The 14,688-nt window shown below is 37.4% G+C and overlaps 1 protein-coding gene across 4 annotated transcripts in view; it reads left to right on the forward strand.

The window, feature by feature from the left end:
- The first annotated feature begins 726 nt into the window (after positions 1-726).
- The window catches only part of LOC137722102 (disease resistance protein Roq1), a 53,001-nt gene continuing 39,039 nt past the window's right edge, over positions 727-14,688 (forward strand). For all 4 annotated transcript variants that reach the window (XM_088694535.1, XM_088694537.1, XM_088694536.1 and 1 more), the window contains exons 1-2: positions 727-1,356; positions 1,826-1,903. In XM_088694535.1, coding sequence (XP_088550661.1) covers positions 848-1,356; positions 1,826-1,903 — 587 coding nt within the window. In that variant the 5' untranslated portion in view covers positions 727-847. The remainder of the gene's footprint in view (positions 1,357-1,825; positions 1,904-14,688) is intronic.

Consider the following 14,688-nt stretch of genomic DNA (forward strand, 5'->3'; position numbering starts at 1 on the left):
TTGGACAATGGTTGTTAATAACAGTGATTGTTGTTATGGTAGGTTAGGAGTGTTCTTGTACTTGGTGATTTGCTTGGATAGGATAAGATGGCACGATCTATTTGGTTGGGTTCATTTTTCGGCTTCAATGGTTTGCATGGTATGTTGTAATTTATCATGCCTCATTCTTAGCTTGGCATGTCTTATGGGCATTGTTTGAACAGTTGAGGAGCTTACTTGACACTTTATGATTTTATTTTGTCTTTGGCTTGGCATGATGCATAGATAATGTTTGAACCATTGAGCGGCTTGCTTGACACATTGTAGTTTGAAATTCATTATGTTTTTGGCTTGCCGTGAAGCATCGACAAAGCTACAAAGACGCAAGGAGGTATACCCGTGCCTCCTGTCGTCAGAAATCAAGCCTATATATGGTCAAGCGATTAGCCACCCTTCGGGTTTGTCGGAAAACCTGCAACAAGCACCCCTAACTCTCTACTGCAACGAAGCATGCACTACTCATGGCTCTTTCTTCTTCTTTTTTCAAAAAACACCTTAGGCAAAACGATGTCGTTTTGGACTTGAGAAAAAATTACTAGAAGTTAAATGGTGTTGTTTTGTTCTATAAAATTTATATAACATAAGTAGAACGACTTGTATGGCTTTATGAAAAATATATAACATCAAGGCCACATTGTTTTGTTCTAAAAAATTTATATAACATCAGGGTCACATTATTTTTCTTTTGTATCCTTATTTGTAAACTAGTTTCTCTCTCTCTCTCTCTCTCTCTCTCTCTCTCTCTCTCTCTCTCCAATTAACAAGTAATCTCTCTGCAACAACTCCCTGGATCTGAAAACTAGAGGTTATGAATATGGCTTCTTCTTCTTTTTCTTCTTCATCCGCTGCCGCTCCTGCTGATGCTGCTGTCACAAAAAAGTACGATGTGTTTATTAGTTTCAGAGGTGAGGACACCCGCCGTACTTTTACCAGCCATCTTCACGCTGCCTTACTTGAGAAAAAAATCACAACCTACGTTGATGACAAGCTTAAGAGAGGAGATGAAATCGCACCTGCCCTTCTCAAAGCAATCGAAAAATCACGGCTTTCGGTGATCATTTTCTCAAAAAATTACGCTTCTTCCCCATGGTGTTTGGATGAGCTTGTGCATATCCTAGAATGCAAGGAAAACCATGGCCAGTTGGTTATACCCATTTTTTACGACACCCTTCCATCGGATGTACGAAAACAACGGGGGAGTTATGCACTTGATCAACTTGAACAACGTTTCGAGAACAGTATCGGCAAGGTGCGCAAGTGGATGGATGCTTTGACAAATGCAGCAAATACATCTGGCTTTGATTCAAAAAAGTATGGGTAACTAACTAATTCTTTAACTTGTATAAAATTTTAAATTTTCTTTTAACTTGTGTCGATTTTATTTGTGCTAAGATTTTGTAAGGTATATGATGTGGTAGAAACTAACACACAAATTAAACCCTATAAATTATGCAATTGTAGTACGAGTAAATAGGAGTCATTTTATTCCGAGGATTAAAAGGGATGCTAATCAACACAAATTAAACTTATAAAACTGAAAACTAAGTTAAACTAACATTAAAACAATGAGGGGGGGGGGGGGGGAAGATTTTGGACGAATTTAATGAAAACAAAATTAAATGGTAGCAAGTAAATTAAGTTGTGAATGAAATATGGATGAAAAGATAGTTAAAGGATTCTTCTCCACGTATGAATCATGTGCATACAAATCGGTTTGCAGTTATTCTTCTTATAAACCATGAATGACAATGCCCCAAATTAACTGTAAACAACGTTTCGAGAACAGTATCGGCAAGGTGCGCAAGTGGAGGGATGCTTTGACAAATGCAGCAAATACATCTGGCTTTGATTCAAAAAATTATGGGTAACTAACTAATTCTTTAACTTGTACAAAATTTTAAATTTTCTTTAAACTTTTGTCGATTTTATTTGTGCTAAGATTTTGTAAGGTATATAGATTTAAGACTAACTATTACTTTCCTACATAATTATACATATATATGCCAGGACAGATGCTGATTTGGTTAAGAAAGTTGTAGAGGATATTTTGACCAAATTGTGTCATGAATCATCATGCGATTTAGAGGGCTTGGTTGGAATTGAAAGCCGCATCGAGCAAATTGAATCGCTATTAGACATTCATTCACAGGATGTTTGCATCAGTGCTGGTATTTGGGGAATGGGTGGTATGGGCAAGACCACCCTTGCTGAAGCCATGTTCAATAAACTCTCTTCTAAATTCGAAGCATGTTGTTTTCTTAGAAATGTTAGGGAGAGAGAACAAAAAGATGGGCTACAACACTTGCAAAATACACTTCTCAGTCAGATATTAAAGGAAGAAGGTCTATCCATAGGATCAACTTTTGTTCGAGATAGGCTTAGCCGTACAAAGGTCCTCATTGTTCTTGATGATGTGAGTGATTCAATGCAAATGGAAGGTTTAGTTGGCAATCGTCTTCGGTTTGGCAATGGAAGTAGAATCATTATCACAAGTAGAAATAGAGGCACACTTAGGCAAACTGTTGAAGATGATAAAATCTACGAGGTTGGGAGATTAAAACCTGATGACGCTCTTTAGCTCTTTTGTTCGCGTGCTTTCAAGAATTCTCATATAACAGATTATAAGGGGTTGGCAGAAAAGGCGATGCATTATGCCGGAGGCATTCCTTTAGCTCTTATACTTCTGGGGTCCTCATTCCTAAATTGCAAGAGCAAAGAAGACCTGGAAGATGAATTGGACAAACTGAAACAATTTCCCAATGAAAATATCCAGAGAGTGTTGAGACTAAGTTATGATGGATTGGGAAGAAATGAGAAGGAGATATTTTTGGATATAGCATGTTTTCATAAAGGGCATGGTGTGGATGAGGTAAAACAATTGTTAGATGTTCGTGGATTCTCTGCGACGGTCGGAATTAGAATTCTCATTGATATGTCTTTCATATCAATTGGTTCAAGATGGGGACGGGAAACCATCGAGATGCATGATCTCCTTGAAGAAATGGGAAGGACAATTGTTCAGGAACAATGCATTGAAGATCCTAGTAAGCGGAGTAGGTTGTTCAACGATGAGGATGTTTATCATGTATTGAAAAGTAACACGGTAAGAGTCAAATGCACTCAATTTTTTTTTTCTTTTCTTTTTGTAGAAAAAACACATATGAGTCTCATCTTTATTAGAGATTAATAGAGACTGTACAATTGACGGTATAATTAGATGGTAAGAGTAGTGTTTTTGCATTTATAAAAAGAAATCAGATTCCTTAAATAAATAAAAAAACAAAAAATAAAAAGAAAAATTTAATTTGATTGAATTTTTATTGTGTTAGGAAGTCTTTGGAATATGAACAAATGTTTTTTTTTTTAAGACAAGTAGAGGAGGATACAATTATGTTGGATATTTTACTAGACTTGTACATCATTACCATCGCAAATACTAAATTATTATGTAACATTGTAGAATTCCTTTTCCAAGTGCGCATTACATTTTAACATGTTGAAAACACATACATATATTCACATTTAAACTTTCTTCTTATTGTCAGGAAACTTCAAATGTTGAAGCCATATTCCTTACTTCGTATAACATTGCAGAGCGACCATTGAAACATGTAGACTTCAAAGTGATGTCTAACCTAAGATTACTAGTTGTGTATGGTGGCTACAAATTCAACGCTTCTATTGACCTTCCCAATTCTCTTCGTTATCTTGAGTGGTGGGGATATCCACTGGAATATTTGCCGTCAAATTTTCTCCGGAAAATCTAGTTGAGCTTCATATGCCCAATAGCAAAGTTAAGAAGCTTTGGAAAGAAGAGAAGGTATATTATATTATAGCCTATTTTAATTCTTGTATAAAATCAAGTGTAGAAATTATATTAAATTCTTTATATTTCTATTTACTCTTGATACAGAGACTTGTGAACTTACAAGTGATCGATCTGCATGACTCTACAAATCTAACTGAAGTTCCAAATCTCTCTGGGAGTCTAAACATTGTGAACATAAATCTCTCTGGCTGTGAAAGTTTGGTTGAAATTCCTGGGTGTTTTCAACATCTTGACAAGCTTACTCATCTTCATCTTAGATTCTGCACCAGTCTCAATTATCTTCCAGAGATGCCAAAAAATATTAAATACTTGGATTTACATTATGCTGGTATAAAGGAGTTGCCTGAATCACAACATCTCCACAAGCTTACTCATCTTGATCTTGCATGCTGCATGAAACTCAAGTATCTTCCAGAGATGCCAGGAAATATTGAATACTTGGATTTACATTTCAGTGGTATAGAGGAGTTGCCTGAATCAGTGTGGTCTAACGAAAACATTTCTTACTTGGATATAAGAGATTGCTATCGCCTTGAGAAGAATGGTAAGTTCAATCAAGCAGCTTCAATCTTAATGTAATGTTGAAGCTTAAGGCTGCACGAAGCTGAAGGCTGCACGGCGCTGAAGAGAGTAGCAAGTTCAAGAATGGTAAGTTCAATCAAGCAGCTTCCTCTTTGCATTTGTTGTTTCTTGTCATACAATTCATGAATTTAATACATTTTCATTCAATTGGTATTCTGAGTAAGTACACAACCAGTAACGAAAGAAAAGTACCTAGCTTCTTTCTTTTCTTAACTATGTTTTTTTCAGCTCATGTAATGCTTTTCTCAAGCTTAAGAGTGTAACCCAATCCATAAGCAAGTGAAAAGTAGTTCTATATTGCATTTTAGTTTTGATCCATGTCTAAAAATTCTATGCATGGGAACAAGAAAATTATCTTTTTCGCAACAAAGAAGAAAGAAGAGTGAAGTACGAAATAATAATGTGAAAAGTTGGACGTAAAAAATAAGATATTTTTATTTGTATTGTTATACAAATGGCTTAATATACTCTATGACACGTATCATTTGTTCCTTATTGAACATAAAGATGTAAATAAATATTAACATATCCTACACGTTTAACAAAGTTTTAAAATCCGCATGGGGTTTGGTGCTTGTTTATTTATTTAAATAAAGGTTATGAAATGATGATGATGACGTGCCCTTAATTTGTCTTTCTCATTCATTTTATTTCATTTTTTCATCATCTCTTTGGATATTTTCTTGGAGGCTTCGTACCCGGAGCACCATAAAATTTTCATTAACTTTGTGCAAGTTGTCAAGTCAAGTCAAATAATACAATTGCAGAACTTAAATCTGATCTAATCTCGGCAACTACTCTCCCCTCCCTTGCTTCCCAATTTCTACCTCTGTCCTTGCTTAGTTTAGTGCCTAAAGAGATAGATGGTGTATCATCATCTCTAACTTGGGCCAAGGCACATAATTTTAGGCAGAATTCTGGACTCTCTTGTAATCTCCTGATAGCCTCGAAAATAGACATGGCAAATCAATTGTTAATGGATAATTCTTAAGATCAGTTTAGTTTAATTTAACTTTAATATAATGTTTGAATTCATCATAATATGAAGATGAGATTGGTAGTAGTGATGATCGTGTATACTTTATTACGGTGAAATCAAACTAAATAAGTTTTAGACTCTTAATTGTTACCCATTAATAATCTAATAGGTTAATTTGTCACTTGTGCTTAAAAAGACAATTACAAATGACAATTTCCAATAGTGAAGAACTATATTTCTAGCCCTATATGATTTTGTAGTGTGAAATTCACTTGTTTTTATTTTTTTAGGAATTACTAGTAAAAATGCATGCGCATTGCTGCGGGACTTGAATACACCAGTCTTAACCACATGAATAAAACACATTTAACCTGGAAAAAAAAATCAACATAATCATGAACGAACAAAATGGATAGATGAGTGAACGGTGTCGGTAAGATAAGCAGTTTGACTTTTATCTAGTAGTGAACTACTATATTCTTAGCCCTCTATGATTTTGTAATATAAAATTCTTTTTTTTTTTCAAAAATTATAAAAAGGTATTCAATCAAAAGTGCTTCGAAATTTCTTAAGAGAAATTGGTGACTGACTAGTTGAGAAAATTTACATGTACGAAAAGCGCGTAATTAAAGGGAGGCCCCATACCATGTGCCCCATTTTCTACTTTCGTTCATGATTTTGGTAGTTGGAAACTTAACATTTAAGCATGTGCATTGACTTAACATTTACGAATCACGAACTTGTATTTGTATCTCTTATTTTAGTCGTCATCTGAATTGGAAAATGGTGTTTAATAACAGTGATAGTTGTTGTGGTAGATTAGGAGTGTTCTTATACTTGGTGATTTGCTTGGATAGGATAGGATGGCACAATCTATTTGATTGGGTTCATTTTTCGGCTTCAATGGTATGTTGTAATTTATCATGCCTCATTCTTAGTTTGGCATGTTTATGGGCATTGTTTGAACCATTGAGGAGCTTGCTTGACACTTTGTGATTTTATTTTGGTTTTGGTTTGGCATGATGCATAGATAATGTTTGAACATTGAGTGGCTTGCTTGACACGTCGTACTTTGAAATTTATTATGTTTTTGGCTTGTCGAGAAGCACCGATGAGGCTACAGAGACGCAAGGAGGTGTAGTTGCGCCTCTTGTCATCAGAAATCAAGCCTATGATTGAGTAATAAGCCACCATCCCTTGCGGTGCGGTTTTGAAGCCAAAACCGAAATGAAACCAAACCGTTTGGTTCGGTTCGGTGCGGTTTCAAACGGTTTTGGTTCGGTTTTTTAGAAAAAAATGTAAAATTTAAAATATACACTTACTTACGCATAAGACGGTCTTATTTTCCTCATATATGAATTAATGAACATGCAGCAAAAACAGCAATAACAATGCAGCCAAACTGCAACAAAAACAGCAGCAAAAATGAAAAAAAAAAAAATGCAGTAAAAAACAGCAGCAAAACTGCATAATCCACTGTTAGGGATATAAATTGTGTGAAAGGTAAAATATTCTTGAGAGCAAGGCCAATCCGAGTACCATACACGGGTGCACTTTCTTTGCTTAAACAAGTAAGATTTAGTGAAGGCTTCCCCACAACTACAGTTTCAACTCTAGAATAAAACTATCAAAAAGAGATTAAATCATATACCTCATAAGTAAAGGAGATGAGGAGAGATGTCATTTGAGAGATTGAAATAAGACACGAAATCAAACGACATGATGAACAAAAATAGTATCATCATGTGGATCCAACACCGAAAAGTTTGATATGAGAAGGACCATTTACCGTGGACATGAGATGCAACAGCATGAAAGTAGCAGCTATGCCATCATTACCAAGAACAGTTGTAAGATGCCTCAAGAGAGATTCCCTGATCTCTTTCACCACGTTGGGCTTTGGCTATAAGGTAGACAATAATAGCATTGCCAAACACAATATCTAAGTAATTAAGGGAAGGATGCGGAAGTGCGGAAATTTAGAGATCCCAGGTTTGCATATACACACGCAGACAGGCATAGAACTCCAAGTTTCCTGTGATTGTAGGGGAACAAGGAAGGAAGTCGTGAACTGCAAGTTTCCTGTGAATAAAACAATGGAGACGTGGTACCTACACCAAGGGAAAAATGTGAAACAAAAAAAAAAGTATAAAAATGTATGTACCTTAATAAGACAAGGAAGCAAATCCCTGTCGACATCAGGCTCCATAATCACACTAGAGTTGGTGCCCTCAGTAATTGACTGCTGAGATGGAGTAGGAAGGGAAGAATGTCCATTCTCTTTCTGGAAAACGAGAAGAAATTCAGTATGAATAAGTATATGTAGAGGGAAAATTGGATGGACTTGAATAGTGGTGCAAAATTGGATGACTAGTGTAGTTGAACTAATTAAAACATAACATTCAATATATGGTGCGGTTTTGGTTTCGGTGCGGTTTTGAAAACCCAAAACCAAAACCAAACTGTTTTCTTTGCCGCGGTTTGGTTTTAAAACCGAAACCGTATCAAAACTGCAAAACCAATCCGTTCGGTACGGTCCAATTCGATTCGTGTTTCGATTTCGGTTTTCGGTTCTAAGTGCCCACCCCTAAATTCCACTAAATTCCTAAGCTAGAATTATCTACACAAATCTTGCATGTTGGTGGAAACCTCACCATTCTTCTAGACTCTTTCACCAACTTGAACTTTGCTAGAATTCTCTAGCATGTGTATGGATCTTTCTTTGTCCATGGGTTGGATCCATCTTGGGTCAAGGCAAGATTACACTTCAACATAAACACCAATTGGGCTGGTGTTGATCTTCAACACTCCCCCTTAACACCAGCTCATTCTTTCCTCCATGTCGAGTTGACGATGAAGCTTTTTCATGCACACCCATTTTCATGATATGGGTTTCACATCTCTTCGCTTTGGCATTAGATTCCAAGCTTGATTTAGCTCCGCTGCAGTGATCTCTTCTCCCAACTTTGAGCCACTCAAGTTCAGCTGCTTCTTCTTCTATGGTTGCGTTGGCATATTTAGGATTTTGCTTCCTGATTCTTGTTGACCTCCTTAGTTGTGAATGTGGAGTTGATACTTCCACTTCACTAGGTCTATCTTCTTCTGGTTGTTGATATATGCCATCTTGCCAAGGGTTTTGGGGCACTGCTTGCTCAACACCATCACCATTAAGTGAATCCTCAGATTCATCTAGTCTCGACTGGATTCGAACAGTTTACTCCCCCATATTTTGCTGCAACTTATCTTCTATCTCTCTTGAATCAGGCAACACCTCCTTTTCTGAGGACCACCAAGAAGGTGCTTCATTAAACACCACATCTCGTGATATGTAACACCTTCCATTCGTAGGATCACAACATTTCCACCCTTTTCTTTGGTTGTCATATCCCACAAAGATACATCAGACTACCTTCTTGTCAAACTTGCTACGTAAATGACTTGGAACAAATACGTAGCACACACAGCCAAAGACTCGAAAGTAACTAACTGTAGGTTTCATATCCCATAGTTTCTCAAAGGGTGAGACAAATTCTAATTTGGGTTGAGGAAGCCTGTTGATCACATAAGCTACAGTTCTCATTACTTCGGCCCAAAACCTTCCTGGTACATTCTTGGCATGGAGCATACTTCGACATATCTCTGCAAGATGTCAATTCTTTCTTTCCGCTACACCATTCTGTTGTGGTGTATTGGCACAGGTGAACTAGTGACGTATTCTACATTCTCGTAGATACTGGGAAAACTCATTCGAGGTATATTCTCTGCCATTATCCGTGCGTATGCAACAGATCTTCTTTCCTACTTCTCCTTCAACTGTCTCCTTAAACTCTTTAAATTTTGAAAATTTTGAAAATTTTTCTTTCATAAAGAAAACCCACATATACCTCGAGAAGTCATCAATGAATGTCACCATGTATCGCATCCCACTTATCGATGGTTGCTTGATGGGCCCGAACACATCGGAATGAACCAACTCCAACAACTCTTTCGCTTTAAACTTCGACTCTTCGTATGGTAGTTGATGTGCTTTACCATACTAGCATCTTGCACAAACCGTGTCTGTTCTCACGTCAAGCTGAGGTAACCCCTTAAGCATTGACTTCTTCATCATCACATTTAGCTTGTGATAGCTAACGTGACCCAATCTCATGTGCCATAAATATGTTGTCTTGTTCTTCCTTGTCTTGTTTACGTATGCAGTTTTTGCTAACATTACATAATCTGAGTGCAGTCGTCATCCCTCCATTGTTGGCATCCTTAAGATCTTGAGGTGTCGATACACCTTTACATCTCGTGGATCAAAACAAGACATAATTTCCTAATGATGTCAGTTGCGGCACTGAAAGCAGATTTTTCTTCATACCTAGAACATGGTAGACGTCTTAAAGCGGCACATGATTAGTGTTGTATCGGGGCTCATTTACTGTCTTACCGATGTGAGCAATCGGTAGCCTTGAGTCGTTAGCCGTCACCACTAAGCGACCTCCTTTGTACTCAGTCAGACTTTGTAACTTTTTCTCATCACCTGTCATATGGTTTGAGCAACTTGAATCCAAGATCCAATCATTTTGGTAGTCAATCGACTCCGAACTTATTGCTGTGAGAGCTGACTTTTGCTTCTCTATAGCAACGGATGCTTCAACGTCCTATTCTTCCTCTAGGGTTAGAGATGCAACGACGTCCTAATCATCTTCACTTTTCTTCTCTGAGTTGGCGATGTTACTTTCTGCAGGCCTTTTGAACCAGCAATCCTTCGCCATGTGGCCCTTCTTTCCACAATTATAGCACTTTCCCTCAAATCTTTTATTATTCTGGGACTGACCACGATTGTCGTGATACTTCGGAGCTCTACCTAGTCGAGAAGTTCCTCCTCCTTGATGACCTTTTTCCTTGTCACCATTTCTTTTAGATCCACCACCAGCACGCTGCTTAAAGCTACCTTTACTTTTGGTGTAGAGCGCTTCTTCCTCACCTTTTGACAAGACCCCTCCCATTTGCTTTGCCAAAGCTTCTTGATCGGCAAGCAAATTCTCAAACTCAACAAGTGATGGTTGGGTCGGCCATCTTTGTACAGCGGCAACGAAGCCTCGATATTCGGGTCTCAATCAATGGATAATTATTCTTTTTATCCTGGATTCTACAATGGCAGCACTAGGATCTAATTCAGAAATTTCACGGCAAATAGACTTTACCTTGTGGAAATACTGTGCAATCGTCATGTCCCTTTGGGCCACTGATAATAGCTCATTCTCGAGAAGTTGCAGTCTTGTATTGTTCCTCTTTGAAAAGAGTATGGTGAAGGTGTCCCATGCTTATTTTGGTGTCTTGGCCTTCCGTATATGCTCCAACATGTCATCTTCAACTGTGGTTTTCAAATCGAACATTGCCTTACCTGCCTTGATCTTCCACTTCCGCAGAGCGTCACTGGTGTCTTCATCCTACTGCATAACTTCATTACCGCCGACGACATCCCAAAGATCTTGGCCTTGTAGGTAAGACGCCATAAAAATCGCCCACATGTTGTAATTTTTATTGTTCAACTTCTTGATTCCTCCAACAACTTGAAGATCTCCCATCGTGTCTGCAGAGCTGCGGTAAGCCAAACAAGATTAACCAATAATCTTGCGAAGTACTAAACTTCTCACAATTCTCGAAAGCTTCACTAGAGACGGTCCCCGATCGTACCGCTCTGATACCAATTGTTGATGAAGAAATTTAGAGTACACAACTCTAACACAAGTGTTAGAGAGACAACACAAGTAAACAAATTACTTGTATTACACACACAAAATATTACAACACAAACTATCAAGGACACTCTTGAGAAGCTATGACACCCATTTACATTCTAGAGATAAACTCTAAACCACTCACACTCTTACAAGACTACTCTTTCTTCTCACTCTCACTTGGTTGCTTGCTTGATTACAAGCTTACTTGGTTGGTTGGTTGTTGATACAAATGGTGTGGATGCCTTCTCCTTTTATAGGCATGGATGGAACCTTGGAGAAGCATGGAAACATCATGCTAGAGATATCTAGATAATTCCACTAACTTCCTAAGCTAGAATTATCTACACAAATCTTGCATGTTGGTGGAAACCTCACCATTCTTCTAGACTCTTCCACCAACTTGAACTTTGCTAGAATTCTCTAGCATGCGTATGGATCTTTCTTTGTCCATGGGCTAGATCCATCTTGGGCCAAGGCAAGATTACACTTCAACATAAACACCAATTGGGCTGGTATTGATCTTCAACAGTGAATTTATAAGGGCTTGAAGGAGCCGAATAGATGGAGATGTTCGCCACATGATGATGGCAGGTTTTGTGACAATAAGAGGCTTCCAAGTGAGGGGCATATTCAAACTTCGACTTCTATCGGAATCGAAAACCTCCAAATTTCCTTGATGAGAAAAAAAGGGCACGCTTGTAAGCAAAGAAAATGCATTGAAATTGTTTCGACATCAACGAAGTTGTCCGACAGATAAGAATTTCTATTTTACACATGCTCATTAGTAATATTAATGTTGTTCAAATTTCAATTACTCAAGGGGCATACCCTTACCACATAAATCGGTGATCGAAGATCATGAGACCGTGGGTAGAATACCTAGACTGATAAGAGCTGAAGGCTATAGACTAAAGGTCAAAGACTAATATGACCATGGCCGTAAGCCAAATTTATGGTTGAAAACCATATGATCATAGCTGAAGGCAAAACTCATGATGAAATATCAAGTTGAATGAATTTTTGCAAAAAATATTTTTCCTCTACAAACCCTAAATGATATGTGTTTGTAGAGAAAAAAGGGGGCAATGTGGGAGCCAAAAATGATTCCTCCACTAAACAAGCCACTAGCACACCAAACATGAGGAGTAGAGCTACAATCAAGCAACATAATACCCACTTCATGGAACATGGAGTAATAGAAGGAGAGTGGAACTTGGAGCCCAAGGCTTGAATGCCTATAAAAAGGCAATAATCCCATCAACATGGAAAAAAGGAAGAGGAGAGAAGTATAGGATTGTTCTATATTTTATAAGCATTGTGAATAATTATTGACTTGAGCGGTGGAAGTATTTTTTCAGGTCTCCTCCTCCCTCATTGATGGTGAGCAAAGATTGTGTTCAAGGCTTCTCAATGTGTTCAAGATTACTTGTTGGTGGAAAATTGGAGTACCTGAAATTTTCCGTTCTAACAGGCTTGAAAGGTAATTTACCCACTGCCTTCCCCTCGAACAGCGAGTTCAGCAGCCCAAAGACAATGAAGAGAACGACAGCACATGACTTGAACTTGAAGATAGAGGACTCCTTGAGGGCGCGATGTAGACCAGCAACGGTGCGAATTCGACAGAGGTTTCCCGTTGAGAGGATGTGATGTAGAGTAGAGGGTTGAGAGAGAAAGACAAAAGAGTGAGAAGCAAGCAAGGAACACGAGGGAGAAGTGAGAGAGGATGGAGAAATTTCGAGGGAGAAGAGGAAAGCATCGAGACCGAAGAGCCGAGAGAGGTGCTGGTACGGTAGTACTCGATCTTGGCGGGCGAACGAGCGAAGAGAGAGTGGTTAAAGCTGCAGACATTCTATTTGAGGAACCAAACCCGTTTGAGCAGATGATGTAGCAGATTGAATCCGGTTCTACAGGGAGCTCGCCAAATCTCAGCCATCAGATTGTTGTCCGCACCTTAGACACGTCCATTGTATTGTTGTGATGTTTCAAAACTGCCACTGACTATAAGGAGCCCAGCCCATTAAGCATTACCAAGTAGCGCTCAATGATGAATATTGACCTCAACCAAAAATGAAGCTTGATGATCAGATCCGATGATGGCCTTGTTGGGAAGACCATTTTGAAAGGAGAATGCTAGCCGGACTCGCCCTAAAAGTGAGTCCAGCAAGAAAGTTTTGATTCATTTCTAAAATTTTTGTGCATGGTACAAGAAAATCATCTTTTTTGCTGCAAAGAAGAAAGAAGAGTGAACTACTGAACATTGAGACATAGAAAATAATTTTTTTTTTTTGTGTATTATAACTACATGAACGGCTTAATATATTCTATAACACATGCCATTAAGATCCATATAGTTTGATTTCATTAAGATATAATGTTTGATTTCACTATAATATGTTGATAAGATTGGTAGTGGTAACAAGCAATATTCTACACTAATTTATAATAAAGAAAAATGAAAGTGTTAACTCAAAATATATTGAGTTGAATAGAAATGCACTAACTATAAGGGCAGTCTACCACTTATTTTTCTGGCATACTTTCAAGCTAAGTTCTACGCTTAATTTCTTGATAACATTGGAAAGACAGATTCCAAATCTTATGTAATCTAGTAGTGAATGATTATATTCTTAGCTCCCTATGATTCGGATCGTGTGGAATAGGAAGACCACGATTTGGTTTTCTGAGAAAGAAATTGAAACGGTAAAGAGAGTGAGTGACAGGGAGAGGTGCGAGTTCAAATGGAAGAGTGGAACAGAGAAAGAGAAAAACATAATAAAATATAGAAGTGTGATAAAACTACACTAGGGCACGGAGAAAGAACAGAAAATTGAATAAAATACTTAAAAGATAGATAAAATCAAGGCTAACTGGACAATTTATATTTTTAATGATAAAACTATGACCAATTTGACAATCCATATAATGCCCATCTGTCAGTTTACATTCTTTATATTAGGGAATCTTTATTTTTATTTTTTTAGTGATTAGCCAGAGATTAATTTAACAAATAATATTTTCAAGTTTTTTTGGGTAATGTTTTTTTTATTCTTTTTTAGTCTAATTTATTTATATAATAAACATATATAAAAAGTTTACTTAAAATTATCTAGTCGTCTAAGCAGATACTTAGGCCCGTCTATACGCTAGAGTCTGAAGCTAGTGGAAGTTCATTAAAGATAATAAGGACTTTTAATCCAACAATCTACTAATATAGTATATACTGAAAAAATTGAAAACAATATCAAATAAACTAACATGTAATAATATAGTATATACTGAAAAAGGAGGGTTGTTATTTTTTTATGTACTTATATTTTGTTGAGATTAAAGAAAAGATGAGAAAACAAAAAGTTTTTAAAAATTGTCCCAAGTAAATGGTTTGATTCATCGTGGGAGGCTTGGAGGGCGGTATGAGATAATAAAGAAATGCGTTTGGGGTAGCGTTTGCTGACTTTTCTTTTTCCTGGTGCCCGACGTGGAATGGTGCTCGTACAGAGTTAAGGGACAATAGAAAAACATTTAACAGT

This window comes from Pyrus communis, chromosome 5, assembly GCF_041283825.1.
Source record: "Pyrus communis isolate YQ-2024b chromosome 5, ASM4128382v1, whole genome shotgun sequence".
Lineage (NCBI taxonomy): Eukaryota > Viridiplantae > Streptophyta > Magnoliopsida > Rosales > Rosaceae > Pyrus > Pyrus communis.